The sequence below is a fragment of the Syngnathoides biaculeatus genome, chromosome 5 (assembly GCF_019802595.1).
Source record: "Syngnathoides biaculeatus isolate LvHL_M chromosome 5, ASM1980259v1, whole genome shotgun sequence".
In the NCBI taxonomy this organism is placed as follows: Eukaryota; Metazoa; Chordata; class Actinopteri; order Syngnathiformes; family Syngnathidae; genus Syngnathoides; species Syngnathoides biaculeatus.
In genome coordinates this window covers 17,253,586-17,278,950 of record NC_084644.1, presented here as the reverse complement: position 1 = coordinate 17,278,950, position 25,365 = coordinate 17,253,586, and the positions used below count along the sequence as shown (strand labels likewise).

Below are 25,365 nucleotides of genomic sequence, written 5' to 3'. Positions count from 1 at the left end.
GGGAAAAGTTTATAAAACAGTGATGAGGCCAGGCATATACCAATTAGAGACGGTGCTCCGAAGAAACAATAGGAACCAGAGCCGGAGGTGGCAGTAATCAAGATGTTGTGGTTCTTTCTAGGAGTGAGCCGGTTGGATAAGATTAGAAAGGACCTCTTTAGAGGGAGAGCCAAAATTGGATGTTTTGGAGACAAGGTTTGAGAGAACAGACTCCAATGGTTTGGACATGTCCAGAGGCAAGAGAGTGAGTATATTCGTAGAAGGGTGCTGAGGATGGAGCTGCCAGGCAAAAGAGCAAGAGGAAGACCAAAGAGAATGTTGATGGATGTTGTGAGGGAAGACATGAGGGCAGTGGGTGTTAGAGAGGAAGATGCAGGAGATAGCCCTGGATGGAAAAAGATGACATGCTGTGACTACCACTAACGGGACAAACTGAAAGACAAAGAAGACATTAATTCAGAATACCTAAGTTGAGAAAAAGTTTGTCTGACCAGGAAACCACATTTTTTTTAAAATTTTACTCTGTTCCATGAAAATTGATATGTCTGCTTTTGCATTTAAACCCTCCATTTACTTATCTCAATGCCACACCAGAGCTCAGAATATTATAAAGGACACTATACACCAAGGTTATCAATTGTTTGAGCTCCTGGCATCGGGAAGGTGGAACAGATGCGCAAAAGCAAGGACCAACAGACTAAGGAACAGTGTTTTTTCCGAGTCATTTCCACCATGAACTCGCATCTTTCCTATAGCCAGGGTATTAATGCAAAGACACACTCCCTTTTATACATGTATTTGTATTTATTTTTCATTCTTATTTTTATATTGATTTTATATATGCACTGATTCAGGAGAAGCTCTCCAATTTCATAGTACAGTTGTATAATGAAATCATTCATTTATTCATTCATTCAACATTTGCAGTGCAACCCTGAACCAAAATAGGCAGATCATAAGTTGTTGTGACAGTTCCTAATGGATTATGCTCACACACAGATTGTTACCACAGTGATGAATGACATGCAACGCGAAATCTCTTCATCAATGGACAATTTAGCCACAAGAATTCCTCCATGATTAGTACCCCTGAGCTTGGTTGAAAGCATCCTTTCTAAAGAGCTACCAAACACCATTAGCCCTGTCCAAACACACTTGGTATTTTCTCTCAGGTATGTCAACCCTGGCTTTCCTCTCCCCAGCCACTTCATCCAGCTCTTCCAGGGAGATCCTGAGGCATTTCCAGGCCAGTGTGTCTTGGGGCTTTCCCAGGGTCTCTTTCTGGTAAGACGTGCCCAGAGCACCTCACGAGGGAGGTGTGCAGGATATCAGAATCAAAAGCCCCAGCCACTTCATCTGGTTCCTCTCAATGCGGGGGACCAGTGGCTCAACACGAATCCTCTCCCGGATAAAGGAGCTGCTCATCATTTCTCCAAGAGAGAGCCCGGACACCATGTGGAGGAAACCCAAGATCCTTGAACACCACCACTTGAGGCAGGATCTCATCCCCGACCTGGAGAGGGTATGCCACCATTTTCTGATTGAGGACGATGGACTCAGATTTGGAGGTGCTGATTTTCATCCAAGCCACTTCACACTCAGCTGTAAACCACTCCAGTGAGCATTGGAAATCATGGCTTGACGAAGCCAATACAACCACATCATCTGCAGGAAGTGGAGAGGTAATACTCAGGCCACCTAACTGGACCCCCTCTACGCCTTGACTGCACCTAGAGACTCTGTTCATAAAAGATATGAACATAATCGGTGACAAAAGGCACCCTTGGCAGAGACCAACTCTCACCAGAAATGAGTCCGACTGACTGCCGGCAATGTGGACCAAACGCTGATATCTGTCGTATTGGGACAAACAGCGTATATCAGGGGGTTCGGTACCCCATACTCCCAGAGGAACCCCTACAGGACTCCCCGAGGAACAAACTCAAAAGATTTCTCCAAGTCCACAAAACACCTAGACTGGTTGGGTGAACTTCCATGCTCACTCGAGGATCCTGCTGAGAGTGTAGAGCTGGTTCACTGTTCCACAGCCAGGAAGAAAACCACATTGTTACTCCTAAATCTGAGATTTGATTTCCCGGCGCAACCTCCTCTCCAGCACCCCTGCATAGACCTTAACAGGGAGGATGAGGAGTGTGATGCCCCGATAGTTGGAACACCCCTTCTTAAAAAGGGGACCACCACCCCAGTCTGCCAATCCTCAGGCACTGTCCCCAATGTCCATGCGATGTTGTAGAGGCATGTCCACTCGAACAGCCCCACACCATCCAGAACCTTTAGGAACACCGGGTGAATCTTATCCACCCCCAGGGCCCTGCCACCAAGGAGCTTTTTAACCACCTCGGTGGTGTCAACCCCAGAGATAGCAGAGCCCACCTCAGAGAACCCAGACTCAGCTTCCTCATGGGAAGGGTATTGGTGGAATTTAGGAGGTCTTTGAAGTATTCTCCCCCCGACTCACAATATCCCGAGTTGAGTTCAGCAGTTGTTGACGGTGCATTGCTTCACACCTCCTGAGATGCTGGACGATTGACCAGGGTTTCTCTAAGCCATCTTGAGGTTGTCCTCCATGGCCTCACCAAACTCCTCTCATGCCCGGGTTTTTCCCTCAGTGACCACCGAAGCTGCATTCTCCCTGGCCAGCCAGTACCTATCAACTGCTTTGGGAGTCCCCCAGGCCCAAAATGCCCGATAGGACTCCTTTTCAGCTTGACAGCATCCCACACTCTTGGCGTGAACCAGCATATTCAGGGGTTGCCGCCACCCTACAGCCACAGCTCCGCTCAGCCGCCTCAGGACTGGAGGCGCGGAACATCGTCCACTCAAACTCAATGTACCGCGCCTCCCCCGAAACATGAGCAAAGTTCTTTCGGAGGTGGGAGTTGAAATTCCTTCTAACATGGGAATCTGCCAGCCGTTCCCAGCAGACCCTCACAATATGTCTGGGCCTGCCACGTCAGACCGGCATCTTCCCCCACCATCGGAGCCAACTCACCACCAGCACCAGACGGTGATCAGTTCAGTCCCTCTCTTCACCCAAGTGTCCAAGACATGCAGTCGCATGTCCGATGACACGACCACAAAGTCGATCATCGAACTGCGACCTAGGGTGTTCTGGTGCCAAGTGCACTTGTGGACACCCTGATGCCAGAACATGGTGTTCGTTATGGACAATCCATGATGAGCACAGAAGTCCAGTACCAGAACACGACTCGGGTCCTGATCGGGGTGGCCATTCTTTCCAATCAGCTAAATATTTACAACTCAGGCGGCACATTTTGGGTCTAAATGGCTAGTAAACACGGTAGCCCACAGTGCAACGGTAAGTTACAACCACCATGACAAAACTCACACTCCCAAATCAAACCATAAGGCCCAACCTCACCAAAGGTGCCAGTTTGCATATTAAGGACATTACCTTCTCCCACCTGCCATCTGAAAATTATGAGAAAAATTGAGACTTCTAATTTTTTCAGACACTGGAAACCGGTAGTTAATCCCAAGATCCTTAAGCAGATTCAGTTTGAAGGAACTCAGGCAATTGACATCACCAAGGTTGACAACATCCTATGCGCTACCAGGACTGAGGCCAGAATACCCGAGCTCCTGCTCTTGCACTTCCGGTCTGCAGTAAAAAAAAAACCACCTTAAAGGTCAAGTGTCATCCCTATAAACAATCTAAAATAGATATTGTAATGAAAAATACATATAACATTATTCACTTCAATGTCTATACGAAAAAATAAATGTGAGCAGAGAGCGCGTCATCCATGCGCAAAGTTGCAGAAGTGTCATTCTACGACATCCAAGTGGTCGCCATATTGGCTGCATCCCCTTTCCGTGACGTCACCCGGACATTCGCCAATGAAAACACACGGTGGACCCTACTATGGGAGACGAACACCCCCTTCTGACACGGAAGTGCTTTTCGAATAGGAGAAAATCACACAACCGAGTTAAGTTACCATGGCAATATTACCCTATTGTTTTGAGCCATATTCAGATGACATGTGATCACGGGCAAACCGCCTCCCCGTCCGATCTCCTTCTGCGGCAGAGATGAGCCATCACGACTCATCGCAGCCGGCCGGTGTGGCTCTTTTTCGGCGACGAGGTGGCTTATCACGGAGCCGAGCCATGCTGCTTTTGGGGGTTGTTCATAGCCGCCGCAGTATGCAACGAACAACACTGTCGAGCCAGGGCGCTTTACTCCGTTGTCGTCGCACACGGCTGAGTGAGGCATTGTCGGCTGCGTTCTTCAGAGCTGCCGCCGTCCGCAAGCCCGACGCACAGCCTTCGCCGAAGCCGTGACTGGCGAATGCACCGCCTCAGCCAGTGTGGCTCATTTTTGGCGCCGAGGTGGCTTATCATGGAGCTGAGCTGCGCTGCTTTAGGGCATTGTTCATAGTCGCCGCCGTCCGCAATGAACAACACCGTCGAGCTAGGGCGCTTTACGGTGTTGTCGTCGCACGCGGCTGAGTTCAGCATTGTCTGCAGCATTGTTCAGAGCCGCCGCCGTGCACGAGCCTGACGCTCAGCCTTCACTGGCGAAGCGACGCAGCAGCCCAACGCCGTCCGACGCGCAAATCGACACATTTAGCACGCTTGTCATACATACGCGGATCTTTTGTTCCGTTATGAGAGACCGGTTACGTGGTCCACCCCAAATTACCATTTTTTTTAGTAACTGTATACACACCTATCTATCATTTGGAACTCACAAACCTCTCGTCCTCTGCACCCGTGCAATCCATTTTTCACGACGAACCAGGTCTCTTGCAAACTTATGAAGGGTAAATCCATCCTCCCGAGTGTTCAAGCAATGTCCACCAGTGCAACGAGCCGGCATTTTGGCTAACACGAAGGAACAATGAGCTACCTTCCCGGAGGTAAAACTAATAAAAACAAACAAGTCCACTTGAGGGCGGTCCTGTCCTGTGCGTTACTTCCTGTTTCTTTTTTAAAACAAATCCCTTGAGAGGATTTTCATGGCGGGAGTTACAAAAAGCTGTTTACGTCAAAATCATGTTTTGTGGTGAAAAAACGGATGGGTCCATGTCAACTGTCGTTTTTTCATAAATAACACTAAAAATCATACATACTTGTTTCTCCTTTTGTTTTTTTGCTTTCTCTTTTTATTTTTATGCATGATGTTTACTGAGAACTTTGCCTTTATTTTCATTCAACCTGTACATGTTACAAAAGCTTCAACAATAAAGTTCCTCAGTTTCCAAATGTTTATTGAATGTTAAAAAAAAAAAAAGGTGATGTAACACAGTGGTAAACATGATGCTGTCCCTGTCACGAACGAGACTCGGGGGTGGACCCAAGTGCACGACTCAGGTGAGAGGTAAGCAGTGCGGAATAAGCCTTTATTCGTTCCAATGTCGGTTACCAGGGAGTCAGTCCAAACAAGCAGCAAGATCAGTAACGGCAGGCTTACGGGGTAGGTCGGGAGACAGGCGTTGGTCGGTACACGGGAGGTAGACGTCAGGAGTACGGTAGTGCGGGAACGAGGCATGAGAGGCAACGATCTAGCAGAGTCTCTGTCGTCCCCCGGGTCCTATATGTACTGGGTCTAATCGGAGGTCATGAGGCGCAGGTGTGACCCTTCCGATTAGACGGCCACGCCCAGCCCTGGCTGGAATCCAGGATCATGACAGTCCCAGCTTTTTGGAATGTGTTGCAGCCATAAAATTCCAAGTTGATGATTATTTGCTAAAAACAATCACATTTATCTGTTTGAACATTAAATATCTTGTCTTTGTAGTGTACTGAATAAATATAGGTTGGCCCTGATTTGCAAGTTATTGTATTCTCTTTTTGGTAGTACGGTGGGGCAGCTGTAGAGTGTTGGCCTCACTGTTTTGTGGACCGGGGTTCAAATCCCGGTTCCATCTGTGTGGAGGTTTCATGTTCTCCCTATGCCTGCATGGGTTTTCTTCGAATACTCCAGTTTCCTCACACATTCCAAAAACATGCAGAAATTCGAGACTCTAAATTGCCCATAGGTGTGGTTGTGAGTGCGACTGTTGTCTGTCTCCTTGTGCCTTGCAATTGGCTGGAAACCAGTTCAGGGTGTACCCTGCCGCCTGCCCGATGACATCTGGGATTGACTCCAGCACTCCCGCAACCCTTGTGAGGATAAGCAGCTCAGAAAATGGATGGATGTATTCTGGTTTTATTTGTTTAACAAAAAGTCCCAACCTCATTGGAACTAGATTTGTATAACTGGACAAACAGGTTTGTGAACAACTGCAATTTTTTGTTTCACCTTAGAGGCAAATGCCACTTGCTCATTCTTCTTATCCACAGAAAACATACCATCACTTGAAAAAAACACATCCAAATTTTTCAAGATTACAGTGATACATGGTACGAATTGGAAAGAAAAGGAATGAAGATTAGCTGAAGTAAAATAGAGTATATGTGCGTGAATGAGAGAAGTTGAGGGGGAAGAGTAAGGCTACAGGGAGAAGTGATAGTGAGGGTGGATGACTTGAAATACTTGGGGTCAACAATCCAGAGCAATGGTGAGTGTGGTAAGGAAGTGAAGAAACGGGTCCAAGCAGGTTGGAACAGCTGGTGTCTGGTGTGTTCTGAGACAAAAGAGTCTCTGGTTGGATGATGGGCTCATTAGAGGGACAGACAAATTTGGATGTTTTGGAGACAAGGTTAGAGAGAGCAGACTTCGATGGTTTGGACATGTCCAGAGGTGAGAGAATGAGTATATTGGTAAAAGGGTGCTGAGGATGGGGCTGCCAGGGAAAAGAGCGAGAGGAAGACCAAAGAAAAGGTTGTGTTGAGGGAGGACATGACGACTGTGGGTGTTAGAGAGGAAGATGCATGAGATATTCTTAGATGGAAAAAGATGACACGCTGTAGCAACCCCTAACGGGACAAGCCGAAAGGAAACAAAGAAGAACTCATAAAGGGCTTATTATAAATATTGTGGTTTGCTGTTCTTACAAACATTGCTGTGGCTAATCCAGCATTTAGTGAATAGCTGAATTACCTCTTAGTGATTATGATAAAATAGGAGTTGGATATTAAATTGAAACACTAAATTCAGTATTTTAGCCCTTGAAAACAGCATAGAGATGACTAACTCACCTGTACAATCTCCAGCATTTCAGATTTACTGATGTACCCATTTCCATCCAGGTCATACATACTAAAGGCCCATTTTAGCTTCTGCTCCAGCTTACCACGTGATGTCACACTTAGAGCAATAATGAACTCCCGAAAGTCTATTGTCCCATCACCATTTGCATCAAATGTACGAAAGACATGCTCTGCAAACTTCGAAGCATCTCCATAAGGGAAAAAATTGCCATAGATATTCTTAAACTCCTCCATGGACAAGTTTCCACTGGGGCAATCCCGCAAGAAGCCTTTGTACCATTCCTGGATCTCATGCTCAGTGAAGTCAGTGCTCTCCAGCAGGTCTTGCATCACCTCCGGACGGAGCTTGCTGTTCTGCTTCCCCATGTCTGACAGTCCTTTAATTTGTAGGCTCACTGCTGTAGAACACAGAAAATGAAGAGCTTTGACTTTCAGATGCAAAGGATATCAATAAGAGTTTAGAAATGTCAATCAAAAGGTTATTTTGCATTCTTGTTTTGTACAACCATGTAAGCAGATTGACGTCATCCATTCATCCATCAATTTTCTTAGCCGCTTATCATCACGGGGGTCGCGGGAGTGCTGGAGCTTATCCCAGCTGTCAACGAGCAGGAGGTGGGGTTACACCCTGGACTGTTGCCAGCCAATCGCAGGACACATCAAGATAAACAGTCGCATTCACAGTGACACCTAGAGCCAATGTAGAGTGTGCAATTAATATTGTATGAATACCGGAGTGCCCAGAGAAACTATGAATTAGTTCATTTTTATATACAGGCACGGGGGAGAACATGGAAACTCCACACAGGCAGGTCCGGGATTGAACCCAGGACCTCAGAACTATGAGCGCCACCATGCCGCCAACAAGAGTCACTTTGAATAAATTATCATATATACACATAATCAAATACGAACATCTTTCAAAGACAAGAGGCGATATTTTCATGATAAGTGCAAATCCAGCACGGCCCATGGCGTAACCCTGAGTGGTCAGGTTAGGCCGGGTGTTTGTAATCTTGTAGAAGCATCCAACTCTCTTATAGGGGCTGTCTATAGGCCTCTTCATAGTTGCGGATGTGTTGGCCGCGCTGATGTCATTGTGGTTATCCTTTGTGTAGTTTACCTTTATATGCCAGAGTCGGGATCCTTTTAGGCTGAGAGAGCCATAAACGGCAAATATTTTAAAATGTAATTCCAAAAAAGCCATCCAACATTTTTCAAACTAAATACGTGTACATAAGTATATTTGTGCATTTTATGAAAGACCAACACTTTAAGAGTACAATAAGTCTCTAAATTCATTTAAATAACATTTTACTGTTGCTAACCAATGATGACAAAAGTACTTTTTACCATTCTTTGCTGATGGCTTACTCGTCTGTTTCATACGTCATTAAACTTCATACAGACTTTGAGACTTCCATCCGTTATTCATGAACGTAGGTTGATCTTAATGTTTTTTTTAAATGTGAGAAAGACTTTTCATGTGCATAGGTTTAACCAAACATTGTTAGCACAGCAATATTCACAGTGTGTGCTATGTGACGGGAAGTGCATTCCAAGTTTTCATAATCAGCTGGTATTCAGGTTGAATTTTTTTCATTTGTCCCAAATTATGTGCCCTCGCCAACAATGCTTGCCGACAGAGGCATGTCTTTGTGGTTAAAAAAAAAAAAAAAAAAAAAAAAAAAAAAAAAATCGGCGGTGGGCAGCACATAAGCACTCTGTCATTATAAACCACATTGATAGGCTGCGTAAGGACTGTAACATTTGTAATTATGAGTGTACCCCTTTAAGAGCGGAGTGGGGGACAATGCAACGTAAACTCGGAAGAATAGTGTGGGTCCGTCATTGGTGGCCGTGCAGCAGGTTGTTGTTAGAGAAAGTTATGTGTGCTGCCAAAATGTAAAAAAAAATAAATAAAAAAAGACGTCAAGCTGAAAAGCTGATGTCTTTTTTTTTTTGGCCATGCAGTCACCCAGTCACGCGATCGACCAGAACTTCTTTGGACACATTAAGCACCCCTGCTGTATACAGTATGTCGCTATGAGGGCTCTGCAAGCATACGCAACCACCAAAAGAGCCAGGTGTGGCTCGCGAGCCATAGGTTCCCGACTCCTGCTCTAACACAATTCACGCATGCAGTTTTAAAATGTTACTCCACAGGGTGGAGTTTCCTCAGCACTTTTTGGTTATTTCCTGTACCCAAGTTTACTTTCCTTTACGGAACAAGGAACAAAGCAATAACAATGGCGACCCTGGAAAAGTGTTCGCTTGAAAAAATTTACCTAAATGACCAGATAATACGTCCAATTATGCAGCAAAATTGATCAAGAAGGCGGCAATGTACATGGTAAAGGGAGCAGGAGGAAAGGTGAATACAGAGTCACAGCATGTGACTAAAAGCCGCTTTATATTCATGAGTCTGGCAACGACACTGACGTCCCTGTGGCTATCCTGCACCTAGGTTGACACAACAACATGCGTGAAATTTTGAAAATGAGATGCAGTTCTTCTCCAAGTCAGAAATGTCATTGTCATGCCTCTGTTATCTGATAACGCTTTTGTGGTTTCACTACTTGGCTGAGTGCTGATGGGTGGGTCCCCCTGTTGCACACTTGACGGCGATGATGATCAGATGGGCATTTAAAGGGAACAGAAGCAGGACGCCTGATTATTGCATTGCGTCACCCTGCTCTTGCTCATGGTCATTGTGGTTCCAACTCTGTGTGTATCATATTGTTGGCTCGAGTATGGTAATATTCCGAGTTTGCTCCTCCTAGCTTCGTGCTTACCCCCGGCCACCCTCCTTCTGCTGTGGGTCCATCCTTCGGTTTAATAAGCTATTTAAGTAATGCTTATTTTTATGCGGACCGCTTATTCCGCATCTACTTTCGTTTGAACTGTTACGTCTACTACTCACGTGTTGAGCGCACCTTGAGTTTCCCTTTTTTTGGTCCTTGTTCTTACGTGGACCATTTTAGCAGTGTCTATTTGTTTGTACTGTTACGGCTTCTGCTCGAGACTTATGTGCGCCTTTTGTTTCCTTTGTCTTTGTATGCGACCTGCAGCCTAAAATGCACGAGATAGGCTTAGATGGAAAAGATGATGCACTGTGGCGACCCCTTATGGGAGAAGCCGAAAGGAAAAGAAGAACACGTCTGCCTTTTTGGGTTCTTTCTTCCTTCTATGTTACGCAGGAGAAGCTACAGGGGAAGGAGGACATCCGGGGGTCAATCCAAAGCTTGGAGGATCAAACTCACAATATTACCATACTCAAGCCAACAATATGAGCTCCAAACACAGTCGGAACAGCAATGAGCATGAGCAAGATTATGCTATGGAATAATCTGGCTTCTTCCTTCTGCTTCTGTTCCCATTAAATGCCCATCTGATAATCATCGCTGTCAGGTGTGCAACAGGGGGATACGCCCACAAGCAGTCAGCCAAGTACTGAAACCACAAAAGTAATATCAGAGAACAGAGGCATGACAGTCACTACGGCAGGTATTGGCTAGGACGCCACAGGGTGGTGTTTCCTCAGCACATTTTGTTCATTGCTGGTAGCCGTTTTTACTTTCCTTTCCGTAACAAGGAACAAAGCAACAACAATGGACCTAAAAGACCAGATAATACATTTAATTATGCTGCAAAATCAATAAAGAAGGCACCAGGGTACTTGCAGGACGCCGAATGCGATTGACTACTGAAAATTATGACTTTTTTTTTCATGTTAAATTTCCTTGAAAAAAAAATAAATTAATCCAGCAGATGTAAATTAATTTTCTACACAAACTAGTTCAAAGTTCAACTGACTATTCCAATAATGAACTACTTCAGGTCATAGTACATAATTGCAAATTTTGAACTCAGGTTCAGGGTCCAAAAATGAACTAATTCATAGTTAAAAAAAAATGTTGCTGACGGGCCACTCATTCAGATCACACTAACAAACAGCTGCAGCTTTCACTGCAATCTCAAAAACACGAGATTGTTGCTTTAATAGTCTATTTGAAATGTTTAATAGTCTATTTGAAATGAGGGATTAAAACAAAAAAAAATGTTTAATGTGCAAACAAAAACATGCAACACAGTCTGATAGAAATGAAGGTGAAAGGACTATAACTTTCCATTCCATGCAGACCTGCCCGACTATCTTGATTTGTTTGATCTAATCTATTCTTGTAATTATTACAAAACAAAACCCATTCCATATTATGACAGCGACACAGTTTTAACTAATGCATTAGTTAAAAGAAAAAATAATTAGTAATCATAAGTAATCCATTTTTACAAAACAACCAAAGAACACATTATTTCCCATTTACGCAGTGTCCCTCAACGCACCTTGCCACACAGGCTGCTGCGACAGAGCATTGTCACTTAGCCAGTGTGGCAAAAGATAACGTGATTATATAACAGTATGAGCTGATCATAACCGCAGGTGACTTAAATATGCCCTGTGAACCTTATGAATCCATCCCCACCTATGAACGATTGTTAATGTATGCCCCATCCACCCCTTAGCTCTGTGTTGTCCAGTGTGGTGATATTAAAAAAAAAAAAAATGGGCTGATTACCTCTTGCTTCTCGTACAGCGTAGAGGTTTTTTTTTCCTTGCTCTGCTTGCTTTGCCTCTGCTGACTTTTTTCTTGCTGGTAAGCTTGTTTTTCTTCTGAAAGAATTTTGAAGTAGCAACTCCTACATACTTTTAAACCTGTGCTACTGTATTTTCTTTTTTGTGGATAATCAATTGTTTCATTGCGTGAGTGTGGCCTGCTAATTAGCACAACCCTGGTATAACCAACAAGACTATCCATCAAGATGCCTCCCTTCTCGACTGAGGACTATCACGGACTACTGCAGAGGATGTCAAATCTGAAATCGAAAATCCACTGTATTGAAGTGTATGTGGATGTAAATGGACAGTCGGGAAATTAAACCACTCTACTGATGTCTCAAAATGGCGAGCAAAACTGTGCTAACATACAACCACTTCACTCAACATCGAGGACAGATGTGGACTCTGGTAAAAATAACGTATTCTTCATCAGTTCTCCCTGGAATTTATTGGGAGCAAAGCCCAACCATACGGGACATCACCAGCAGATTACCACGGAATTCGGCTGGCCTGCGTTGCGGGCTGCCTCAAGGTGCAGACACTCATTTGGGTCATTCAAACAATCAAAAGAGCAAATGACTAGTGGAATGAGTCAGTACTTTAAATCTCCCACACCTCTTCCTGGACCTTTGGAGCAAACCATAATGCAGAATTCCCCCTCTACAACTAAGACAAACAAACCATCTGCAGGAGATGTTGCCCCCCCTCTACTAGCCTGAATGTTAGGTCTGATGGATAAGGTGAAGAATATAATATAATTGTTGGAGTCTAATTCATACCACACTAAGATCTTCCACCCATCACCCCTCGCATGAAACTACCATCCACTAAGATGCGAAAGGCCCTCCTCCACCCATTGTGTGTTTCTTTCGGCTTGTCCCTTTCGGGGTCGCCACAGCGTGTCATCTCAGATGAACGCATATATACATTTGGCACAATTTTTACGCCAGATGCCCTTCTCAGGGAGTGGAGGCTCCAGTGGGATACGAACCGACAACAAAAAAAGTATAACTATGACAATGACAACATTGTAACCTATGATCTGCATTTTTTCTTATTAAATGAAACGTGGTTAACAGAAAGTAGCTGTAACAGCATTTTAAATAAGGCAACACGAGCAAATTTCAATTTTATGAACATGTCAAACAGCAAAAAGGCAGTGGTCTTGCTCTTATTTTGAAGTCATTATTTCAGTGTAAAGTACATTATACTGGCTGATTTTAGTTCTTTTGAATATGTGTTTTTAAGTTAAAGTTGACTCAAAGGTTATTATATTATATTTATTGTTTTAATAATTTAAAGACCTCCAAGATACAATAGAAAATTTATGGAGGATTTTTAGAACTGTTGTTAGTTATTTGTGCTGACCAAAACTATTTTGTCATAACGGGAAACTAACATTGATGTTGACAATAACATGGAAAAAACATCAAAAGACTTTCTGCCAAACTAGACACATTTGACCTCTGTCAACATATTAAGAGTCCAACTTCCACTCAAGGTCTGCAAATCATGGCTGGCCTCACCACTGTTTTATAAACTTTGCCCTTCATCCCAGCATACTTTTCCTCCATTCTTCTTGCCCGCTAGTATTCTTTTGAACATGGTCAAAAAATCCACAGCCACCTCTCCAAATTGCTTCCATACCTCCACAGGTATGTCATCAGAACCAACTGGCTTTACATTTTTCATCCTCTTTAGTGCTTTTCAAATTCCCTTGTAACTAATCAAAGTGTAGGAAAGCAGAACATAAGTGATGAAAAACTAAACTCCAAATTGTCAATGACCTCTACAGACAGTGTCATTGTAATTTTAACCAAGAGTTAGTAAGGGAGAGACAGCAACACTTTTCTAAAATCATCATGAAGAACCTTAACAATACTTGCACTCTGTTTGCTGTGGTTGACAAGCTAACAACCCTCCCAATCAAAATCAAAAATTAAGGGATGGCATCAAGCTGAAGAAGGAGTCCTTTGGCCTATAGGACTCGAGAGGCTGCTGATGGGTACAGGCTGGCTAACCGAAGCGCAGCTTTGGTGATTGCTGAGGTTAAAAACTTGGCCAAAGGGGAGGTTTGGTGAGGCCATGGAGAATGAATTCCAGATGGCTTCGACGAAATTCTAGCCCACAATTTCGTGTCTCAAATCAGGGAAACCATGCACTGTCGACACTGTGTGTAGTGGGGATGGTGCACTTCTGATTTCAATTCAGGATGTTGTGAGTACTAATACATCAAAGAGCTCCTCTGGATGTTGTGGGTGTATCCCACTTGACACGCCTCTACAATATCGCTTGGACATCGTTGACAGTGGCTCTGGATTGGCAGACTGGAGTGGTACCCCCCCTTTTTAAGAAAGTGGACTGGAGGGTTTTGTTCCAATTATAGGGGGAATCACACTCCTCAGCCTCCCTGGTAAGGTTTATTCAGGGGTGGCTCTGTCAGGATGTCAAATCACAGATTCAGGAGGAGTAGTGTGCTTTTTGTCCTGGCTGTGGAACAATGGACCATCTCTACAACCTCAGCATGGTTCTCAAGGGTGCATGGGAGTTTACCCAATTAATCTGCATGTGTTTTGTGGTGGTGGTGGTGGAGGGTGCTCTGACAGTGGAGGTACACGGCTCCCTACGGAGTACCTGTTCGGTCCGAGTGTAAGCGGTGTCAGAGTTTGGTCTGCACTGCCCGCAAAGTTGGGTTTGTTTCCAGTTAGGGTTAGGGTCCAGTCTGGTGACAACAGTATTACATTGCTGCTTTTTCCAGATGATCTGGATCTGATGGCTTTATCAACCCATGATCTCCAAATCTCGCTGGAACATTTCACAGTATGAAGTGGCTGGGACGAAAATCAGAAATTGCAAATCAGAGACCATGTTTCTCAGTTCAAAATTGGTAAAGTAAACTCTCCAGGTTAGGGGGAGATCCTCCCCCAAGTGGAGGAGTTTGAGTATCTTGGGTTCACAAGTGAGTTAAGTGCAATACATAAGTGCAATGTCTCAAGTGATACAGACTCAGTGGTGGTGCAGAAAGAGCTGAGCCAAAAGCCACACCTTTCTATCATCTCTATATCATCAATCAGTTTTCATATCTATCATCGCTCTAATGTTTCTATCCTCACCTATGGTTACGAGATGTGGGTCGTGACTGAAAGAATGAGATCGCAGCTACAAGCTGCCGAAAGAACTTTCCTTTGCAGCGTGTGTGGGCGCTCCCTTAGAGAAAGGATGAGAGGTTTGGTCATCTGAGAGTGGCAAAAAGTTGAGCCAGTGCTCCTCCGCATTGAGAGTATTGCGATGAGGTGGGTCGGGCATCTGGTTAGGATGGCTTTTGGACACCTCCATGATGAGATGTTTCAGGCAGAGCCCCCGGGGATGAACCAGGACATGCTGGAGAGACTACCTCTCTTGGCTGGTCTGAAAACACTTCAGGATCCCCCTGGAACAGGTTGACGAAGTGACTCGGGAGAGGGAAGCCTGGCCTTCGCTGCTCAAGGTGCTGTCCCCGCAACTCGACCTCGGCTAAGAAGAGGAAAATGGATGGATGGAATATGACACAAGCATGGAAACAGGAGTTCAGAATATTCAGAGAGATATGGATTGCAACTCAACACACTGATAGAAAACAAATAAAGTGAGTTTCCACAGGCTACACTATTTGTTTTACAACATAAAAAAATTATAGTATATGTAAAGTATATGTAAAAGAACTAAATCAATCACATTCATTGTATGCAAGCAAAATCACATGAATAATGTGGTAACTCCAGGTATGATATAATAATGTTCTGGGTTTTATGCCATTTGATTTTTTTTTAACAAGGTAAATGTACTGTGACTGCATAAAAGTTACTGTATAAAAGATATTTTTCAATAGAATAACAGACTGAAAGTCATAAGAACTAATAAGAGCTATTAGCAACTTACACAACCGCTGTCTTTCAGTCACAAAGGATTCAAACGTGTATCCTTAAAATGCTTTATTGAAGTACTATCCAAGGATTCAAACCACATGCTTTTTTTTATAGTTTACATATGGCAGACAAAATCACTCCCTTTTTTTACAAACCAATGGAACATTACATGGAAAACAGTTCTGTGTACAGAGTACACTAAACACCATATGCTCAACATGAGTTTAAGGAGTCTATAAAAGATCCAGTCACACACTAAACTCAGTCTTAGAATTTAGTTTAGCTTATATTAGCAACACAGGAAGAGAAAATGTAGATGTATTCAAATGCAACAAGGCAAATTTACAATAATTTGTGGGTCAAACTTGTAATCTTTCAGAAAATGCAACAGAAGTGCTTGTCATGCCAAACTTCATTAATAGTTTACATTTAGTCACGCAGTTTGCAGTGATGTTCTCAGGATAATCTGTGATGAATATTAAATATACTCAAAAGAGCAACTGTAGTGTACTGTATATGCATTTGCGATGACCAATGACAATGATCTTACTTGATGATATTAAAAGCTATCTTTTTATTTTCTCAAAATAAATAAACATAGATCAACTTCTTTTGTAAAGTGCCAGGCAGACATGCTATTTAGAGTAGGTTCATTGGCATTTATTGAGAAAGCCTTTGCTGTCTAAGTAGTCAGAGAGTAAAGTGCTTGTCTTCATTGACAGGTTACTAAGGCCTGCCACACAGTGTGTGATGTCCGACTGGAAATATGGACAGCCTGAAAAATGAGCCTTTATAGTCATTTGATGCTTTGTATATGGTGTATTGTACTTTATTACATTTACTGATGCTGACTCCATTCTTTGAAACATACACAGCTTGTACGTATTGCTTGCATACGCTGGTCACGAGATTTGTTTTTTCATCCACAGGCACATGAGTCATTATGAATATTGATGCCTTTTATATACTCTACTTATATAGAGATCATGCAAGTAACCTCACCATTTTCACTGCGCCATATTGCCAGTCAAACAAAGCTGCTCGGCAGTGCGGGAATTGTTGAAATGTAGGAGATTTTTCACAATGCCAGAGACCTCTTGTGCTGTTGGTTGTCACAAAAGACGAGACAGTTCTTCAAAGATATAATTCTAAGAATACCAGTTGAAAAGACGAGAAAAGATCGTTGGATTGCCGGTCAAACAAAGCTGTTTGGCAGTACAGGAGTCGTTGAACCGGAGCAGAATATTCACAATGACCGAGACTTGTTTTGCTGTTGGTTGTCACAACAGACGAGACAGTTCTTCAAATAGATCATTCTATGGAATACCAGCTGAAAAGACGAGAAAAGATCGCTGGATTTTGGCAATTACATCGGATGGATGGTGACCACGAAATACACACGCCTGTGTAGCGATCATTTCATTACAGTTATAAATTATTCTTCTCGATCTCAAATTATCAAGAAGTATTTATAATGCCAAGTTGACTCATTTGAGAACAATGCGTATTTTAAAAAAAAAAAAAAAAACGTCTGTCACAGAGAGGTTTACCTCTGTAAACCTGTCTCAGCAAAACGCTTCTGTGTACGGAGGAGATAACTGCCTATCCTAAGTTTTTTTTCCCCAATCATAGGTAATGAATGAGAGTTTGTGTAAAACCAGAGGTCATTTAAATATTGGTATTTGTATTGAAAAAATCTGGGTGGGTTCATCACGATGTGGGATTTATTCTTGATTGAGAACAGATCCAGTAACAAAGTATTTGTATGCGTTCAGACTTTTATACACTTTCAAACACTTCTGTGTAAATCTCGACTTATTCACCAGATGCATGCGTATATCCAGTTGTCCAGGACAAGCGGAAGTGAATTAACAGTCCAATTTTTTAATCGGCAAAAACATCGACTTCGGCATTAAATATGGATCCTCTATGCCAAGTGTCTCTAATTTTTCCACATACTTTCGTTTATTATCACCTTCTAAATGTTTAACGGTATTGGACAAAACTCTCGGTGTCGTGCTATATATTTTCGTTTCGTCTCAATGGAATTAACTTAAAACTATGCTTTGTTTGACTGGCAATATTGAGGCATAAACAAAAATAACGTGATTTTGTGACGTATCTGCACGAGCTCGATAGCTTTGGGATTTCTTGTTTGAAAGTGAAACTGTATTTTCAGCATTAGTGGAAAAGTGCATTTTGATTGGCTGTAATCAACAACGTTGGTGATCGCAAAAATCAGTAGCAGAATTATCAGTTATTCCTTCAAAACAGTTGCCAAACAAGGCACTCTGCAAGACAGTCCAGTTGATTTCATCTGCTTTCGATAAGCCTCAAGCGACTTAGAGATTTATATACACTGGCTTGAATTAGGATGTGCCCCCTTCTCATATTCTTATTCTTTCTCTTTGGATAGTTTCCCTACTTTAAGATCATCAAACAAATGGAAATATCAGACAAAGATAACCCAAATACCGTAATTTCTCGATGCGCAAATTTTTTCCAAAATATTTTCGAAAAGTCAATAGAGCGCATTATATTTAGGTCTTCTTCTTTTCCTTTCGGCTTATCCCGTTAGGGGTCGCCACAGCGTGTCGTCTTATTACTTTCTAAGCCTATCTCGTCCATCTTCCTCTCTAACACCCACAGTCTTCCTGTCTTCCCTCACAACATCCATCAAACTTTTCTTTGGTCTTCTACCTCTCGCTCTTTTGCCTGGCAGCTCCATCCTCAGTACTCTTCTACCAATATACCCACTCTCTCGCCTCTGGACATGTTTAAACCATCGAAGTCTGCTCTCTCTAACCTTGTCCAAAACATCCAACTTTGACTGACCCTCTAATGAGCTCATTTCTAATCCTATCCAACTTGCTCACTCAGAGCGAGAACCTCAACATCTTCATTTCTGATCCCTCAAGTTCTGCTTCCTGTTGTTTCTTCAGTGTCATTGTCTCTAATCTGTACATCATGGCCAGCCTTACCACTGTTTTATAACTGTTACACTGTTGTCCTTCATCCTAGCAGAGAACACCAGACACCTTCTGCCAACTGTTTCACCATGCTTGGACCCGTTTCTTCACTTCCTTACCACACTCACCATTGCTCTGGATTGTTGACCCCAAGTATTTCAAGTCATCCACCCTCACTATCACTTCTCCCTGTAGCCTTACTCTTCCCCCTCAACTTCTCTCATTCACGCACATATACTCTATTTTACTTCAGCTAATCTTCATTCCTTTTCTTTCCAATTCGTACCTCCATCTTTCTAATTGTTCCTCCGCCTGCTCCCTGCTTTCAGTGGAGATCACAATATCATCTGCGAACATCATGGTCCAAGGGGATTCCAGTCTAACATCATCTGTCAGCCTATCCATTACCACTGCAAACAGGAAGGGGCTCGGAGCTGATTCCTGATGTCCCACCTCCACCTTAAATTCTTCTGTCACACCTATGGCACACCTCACCACTGTTCTGCTGCCCTTATACAAGGCCCGTTCTATTCTAACATATTTCTCCGCCAGACCAGATTTATGCATGCAGTACCACAGTTCCTCTCTTGGTACTCTGTCATAGGCTTTCGCTTGATCCACAAACACAAAATGTAGCTCTTTCTGACCTTCTCTTTACTTTTCCACGAGCATCCTTAAGGCAAGTAATACATCTGTGGTACTCTCTCTGGGCATGAAACCATACTGTTGCTCACACTTACTTACTTCTGTCCCGAGTCTAGCCTCCACTACTCTTTCCCATACCTTCATTGTGTGGCTCAACATCTTTATTCTTCTGTGGTTTCCACAGTTCTGAACATTGCCTTTGTTCTTAAAAATGGGAACTAGCACACTTTTCCTTCATTCTTCAGGCATCTTCACTCCTGCTTGTATTCCACTGAATAAATTGGTCAAAAACTCCACAGCCACCTCTCCAAATTGCTTCCATACCTCCACAGGTATGTCATCAGGACCAACTGTTTTTCCATTTTTCATCCTGTTCAGTGCCTTTCTAACTTCCTCCTTACAAATCATTGCCACTACCTGGTCATTCATGCTTGTCTCTTCTACTCTTCCTTCTCTCCCATTTTCTTCATTCATCAACTTCTCAAAGTACTCTTTCCATCTACTTAGTACACTACTGGCACCAGTCAACATATTTTCAATCTCTATCCTTAATGACCTATACTTGCTCCACATCCTTCCCATCTCTATCCCTCTGTCTGGCCAACCTGGAGAGATCCTTTTCTCCTTCTTTCATATCCAACCTGGAGTACATGTTGTCACATGCCTCTTGTTTAGCCTTCGTCATCTCTACATTTACCCTATGACACATCTCAATGTATTCCTTATTTCTATTATATTTATATTTAGCCTGAGCCATGACCTATCCGTAATGGAATTTGTTTGACGAACGCTCATATATGTTTGGCACAGTTTTACCCCGGATGCCCTTCCTGACGGAACAATGCATTTATCCGGGCTTGGGACCAGCCTACAGGTTGCATAATATTGTGCTCCCCATCGGGCTACAGATGGTAAAAAAAAAAAAAAAATCAATCCAATAAAAAAGTCAAAGTCAAATATTTAGATATAGATGAAAAATAAAAAATACAATCACATTGTATAGGGCGGCACAGCGGAGCAGCTGGAAAGCGTTGGACCTGCCTGTGGTCCCCATGCCTGCGTGGGTTTTCTCCGGGCACTCCGCTTTCCTCCCTCATCCCAAAAACATGAATTAATTGGACACTCCAAATTAACGCTAGGTGTAATTGTCAGTGCGGCTGTTTATCTCGATGTGCGCTGCGATTGGCAGGCAATTAGTTCAAGGTGTACCCTGCCTCCTGCCCGATGACAGCTGGGATAGGCTCCAGCACTCCCAAGACCCTCGTGAGGATAAGCGGCTAAGAAAATGGATGGATGGACATTGTACAGTCGTATACAGGTGGTAAAAAACTGAGTGGTTAAAAAAAGGTATACATATACATTTCGATATGATATCGATGTTGTTGTTGTTTTCCTTTCGGCTTGTCCCTTTCGGGGTCGCCACAGCGTATCATCTCAGATGAACGCATATATATGTTTGGCACAATTTTTACGCCGGATGCCCTTCCTGACGCAACCCTCCTCAGGGAGTGGATATCGATGATACCCACGAATCCCCGACGCTGCAGTTTTCCTAGCAGGCCACACACTGCATCAACAAGACAAAACCAAAGACTCTGGTAAGACCGTGGGGGGCTGTGTGTCTATGTGAACAACGAATGGTGTTCTAACAGCAGAATCATCAACACCCACTGTTCTGCTGATTTAGAGGTCCTTTCAGTCTCGTGCAGACCATTTTATCTACTGAGTGAGCTAAAGCTAGTCATTGAGGTAGCTGTCTATATCCCACCGGACGCTAACTTAACCATCTGCTCATGACTGTAAACAAACAGAAGCTCGCCCACACCGACGGAGTATTGATTGTTGCCAGTGACTTCAACCAAGCGTGTTTAAAGACCCAATCTTACCCAAATTCGTCCAGTGTGTGACGTGTCCCGCCAGAGGAGACAAAATCCTGGACCATGTTTACTCTAACATTCAACATGCATACAGGGCTTCCCCCCTCCCCCATCTTGCTGGATCCGACCATGTCTGTGTCACCCTCACACCCACATACATCCCCCTACAAAACTAAATAAGGCTTCAAATAAAGACCATTACAACATGGCCTGAGAATGCACAATCTCAACTACAGGACTGTTTTTCATGCACTGTTTGGGAATTATTTGAACACCAGAACTTCCAGGAACACACAGATACTGTTCTGTCTTACATCAAAAACTGTATAGACATTGTGACTGTAAATAGACGGATCGGGGTTTTTCCCAATCAAAAACCTTGGATGACCCGAGAGACTAAGGTACTCCTGAGACACCGCAAGGCCGCCTCCAGGTCAGGTGACAAGGCACAGTACAGTGCCGCTAGAGCCGACCTAAAGAGGGGCATCAGAGTGGCAAGGGGGCCTACAAAAGAAATATAGAGGAGTGCTTCACAGAAAACATTTAAAAAAAACGTGGAAGGAATTACAACGCATCACAAACTGCAACAGTCAGAACAAGATGTATGCCGGAAACACAGACGCCTCGCTGGCAGACAAACTGAACCATTTCTTTGCCTGTTTTGCTCATCACAACATTAGCAGCTCACTGACACTTAAAGAACATGAAGTGAGAGGTGTGCTCAGGACTGTCAAGACCAAGCAGGCTGCTGGCCCAGACGGAGTGCCGGGGAAGGTACTTAAGGCCTGTGCTGATCAGCTGACGGGTGTTTTCACAAAAAAATTCAACAGATCCCTGCAACAATCAGACATTCCCTCCTGCCTGAAATCTGCAACAATCATCCCCATCCCATAGAAAGAAGCCATTGACAGTCTAAATGATTACAGGCCTGTTGTACTCACACTTGTGATCATGAAGTGCTTTGAGAGGCTGGTTAAACGCCACATAAGGGGCTCACTTACTCCCTCACTTGACCTCTACCAGTTTGCCTACAGAGGAAACCGGTCCACCGAGGATACTATCACAATAGCTCTCCACACTGCACTGAGCCACCTGGAACGCCAAGGGAACTATGACAGGATGCTTTTCATAGACTTTAGTTCAGCCTTTAATACCATCATCCCAGGTATTTTGGTTGACAAACTCTCCCTCCAAGGACTATCTCCTTCCATTTGCTGCTGGATTAAAGACTTCCTCAAAAACTGTCAGATTTGGCCCACACCTCTCTTCCTCAATCACCCTCAGTACCGGGTCTCCCCAAGGCTGTGTACTGAGCCCTCTGCTATACTCTGTGCACATATGACTGCATACCAGTCCATCCCAGCAACTCCAATATGAAGTTTGCTGATGACAACACTGTGATCAGGCTCATCTCAGAAGGAGATGAGTCTGCCTACAGAGACGAGATTGGTAAATTGTCAAAGTGGTGTTCTGCAACCTTACAGTGAACACCACAAACTGAAAGGAAATCATCCTTCAAATTTCTGGAAGTCTACATCACACACAAACTCACTTGGACTATAAATACCACTGCCATGGTGAAAAAGGCCGAACAGTGACTCCGCTTCCTGAGAGTGCTCAGGAAGAACAACTTGGAAGCTAAGCTACTGCAAGCCTTCAACAGAACCACCATGGAGAGCATCCTCACATACTGCATCTCTGTGTGGTGTGCTGAATGCACAGCTTTGGACAGGAAAGCTCTGCAAAGAGTGGTCAACAGTTCCCAGAAGATCAGTGACTGATCTCTGCTCTCCCTTGAGGACATTGCCAACTCCCGCTATCACAGCAGAGCCACTAATATTGTAAAGGACTCTTCACATCCTGGTCATCACCGGTTTGACCTGTTGCCCACTGGCAGGCGGTACAGGTCCCACAAAACGCAGACAACCAGATTCAAGGACAGCTTTTTACCCAAAGACCTAAACTCCTTGAACTCAAAACACAGAAATATCAGTACTGTAAAGGAATATTACACAAGGGCACTTTTGTGCATTTATTTATTTGTTTTAGCAATAACTGTGGCTTGATATTTAATCTATTGTTTTTTTTTTGTAACTAAGATGTTTTTCGATTTATATTCCATTTTATTGCACCTTGCACCTCGTGGAGAAGCACTCACCATTTTATTGTATGCACAGCATATAATCACATTAAAGACTTGATTTGATAGTCGATGCCCTATGTTAAACCTTCATATATGTTACGGTAATGTGCACAACCAACCTGAACTCTGACCTCCTCACGGGAGCTTGCCATTTTACGATCGTTAGCGTAGCGTATTTGTTGCTACCGCACTAAACATCAGAAACGACTGTCTGTGAGTTTGTTTCAACTTAAACTAAGACAGAAAATGTCAACTACAATGGCTAGTTGTGCAGCACCTTGTAAAAGAAATGTGTCATCACTTCTGCCAATGACACAACCAACCAGGAAGCACCGTGGCATTTAAAAAAAATAAGAGGGCGCACACAATTGAAATGCTCGCTTTTTTTTTTTAAATGTGCCCATTGCATTCGTTTCTATGTAATTTGAGCTCTCGTGGTTTTTATACTGACCTAAGGCCATAAGAAATATGGTACAGATTGCAGCTGAATGGAGGGTGAGAGGCTGTGCTGCAGCCAAAACACTTGGGATTAAAAAAATGTTTCCTCACAAACGCCATGGATGGCACAGAGGATGACATGCTCGTACTTTCTTTCGGCTTGTCCCGTTAGGGGTTACCACAGGTTGCCATCTTGTCACGCTCATGCTATGGGAGCAAAATATTATTATTATTATGATTCAATGGAGCAAGCACCGAGTTGGACCAAGTCATCAAGAAGTTCGACAGTGATGCACCAAAGGTAGCTACGATGAATATTTTTCAGATTGGCGACGAGTCAGATGCTTTGTTTGAAGTCTTGGCCAAGGATGGGTAATGTAGTGCATAAACCGCAGTATGCACAAATGATTTATGCACAAATATTTAATGCAAAAAAACATTTACATTAAACACTATAAAATAGTTTATTTATTGAAGACTGTAATATGTGTCATCAACAGTAGTAGGGTTAGGTGTTATGCATTTATTTTAGTTGGTTGAGGGATTCTGTTCTGACAATTACAGGCACCAGGACAAGTGTGTCCTGTGGCCTCTCCCGAAATATACATTACCGCTACATCAGCACATGCACAAAAATTATTGATTGTTGTACAGACAATTTTTCGAAAAACAATACAAGTACAAACCTAGAAAAAATATAAATACTGATAATTCCCAATATTTTGAGCATATGGGTGATGCGCGTTGTACATTGGTATAAGGGTTTACTGTTTTTTGGGTCAACTTGGAGGTGTGCATTTTTACTTCAGGAAGCATTATACACAAGAAATTACGGTAAAAAACAACCATCTATCTATTCATCCATCCATCCATCCATCCATCCATCCATCTATCCATTTTCTGAGCCGCTTATCCTCACGAGGGTCACAGGAGTGCTGGAGTCAATCACAGCTGTCATCGGGCAGGAAGCAGGGTACACCCTGAACTGGTTTCCAGCCAATTGCAGGGTACATGGAAAAAGTCGCACACACAATCACACCTAGACGCAATTTAGAGTCTCCAATTAATGTAGGTTTTTGGGATGTGGGATGAAACTGGAGTGCTTGGAGAAAACCCATGCAGGCATGGAGAGAACATGCAAACCGTACACAGGTAGGGCCGGGACCCTGGACCACCAAACTGTCAGGCCAATTCTCTACAGCTGCGTCACCATGCTGCCTATAAACACAATGTTTAGTTAATTTTTTAAATAGTGATTTAAAGCAACAGAAACATTTCAACGGTATCTGGTCCTGTATGAAAAATTAATTTCTGTAACTGCAAATGATGAACATTTCACATCTCTAAAGAGATTTTGGCCAACTCATCTTGCAGAATTGTTTGAATACGCTAACTTTTTGAGGATGAACATCCTTTTTAAGGTCATGTCACAGCATTTCAAATAAAATCAACTCCAGACATTGACCGGGCCACTCCAAAACCTTTAATTTTTTTTTTTTTTAGGTCACTTAATAGTGGAATGAATGGCTGGTGTGTCTGGAACCATTGTCCTCCTGCACAATTCAAGGGGGCTTCAGCTTGATGTCACAAACTAATGGCCGTACAGTACCTCTAGTTACAAAAT

General features: G+C 43.3%; 1 protein-coding gene across 5 annotated transcripts in view; it reads right to left on the bottom strand.

Moving 5' to 3' along the window:
• LOC133500554 (neurocalcin-delta) overlaps positions 1 to 25,365 on the bottom strand; it is a 121,275-nt gene that overhangs the window by 20,401 nt on the left and 75,509 nt on the right. For 2 of the 5 annotated variants that reach the window (XM_061819370.1, XM_061819373.1), the window contains exon 2: positions 7,132 to 7,541. In XM_061819370.1, coding sequence (XP_061675354.1) covers positions 7,132 to 7,509 — 378 coding nt within the window. In that variant the 5' untranslated portion in view covers positions 7,510 to 7,541. Of the gene's footprint in view, positions 1 to 7,131; positions 7,542 to 7,649; positions 7,834 to 14,877; positions 14,972 to 15,158; positions 15,278 to 25,365 lie in introns of all 5 variants that reach the window. The other 3 variants (XM_061819374.1, XM_061819375.1, XM_061819371.1) reach the window with 3 other exon arrangements.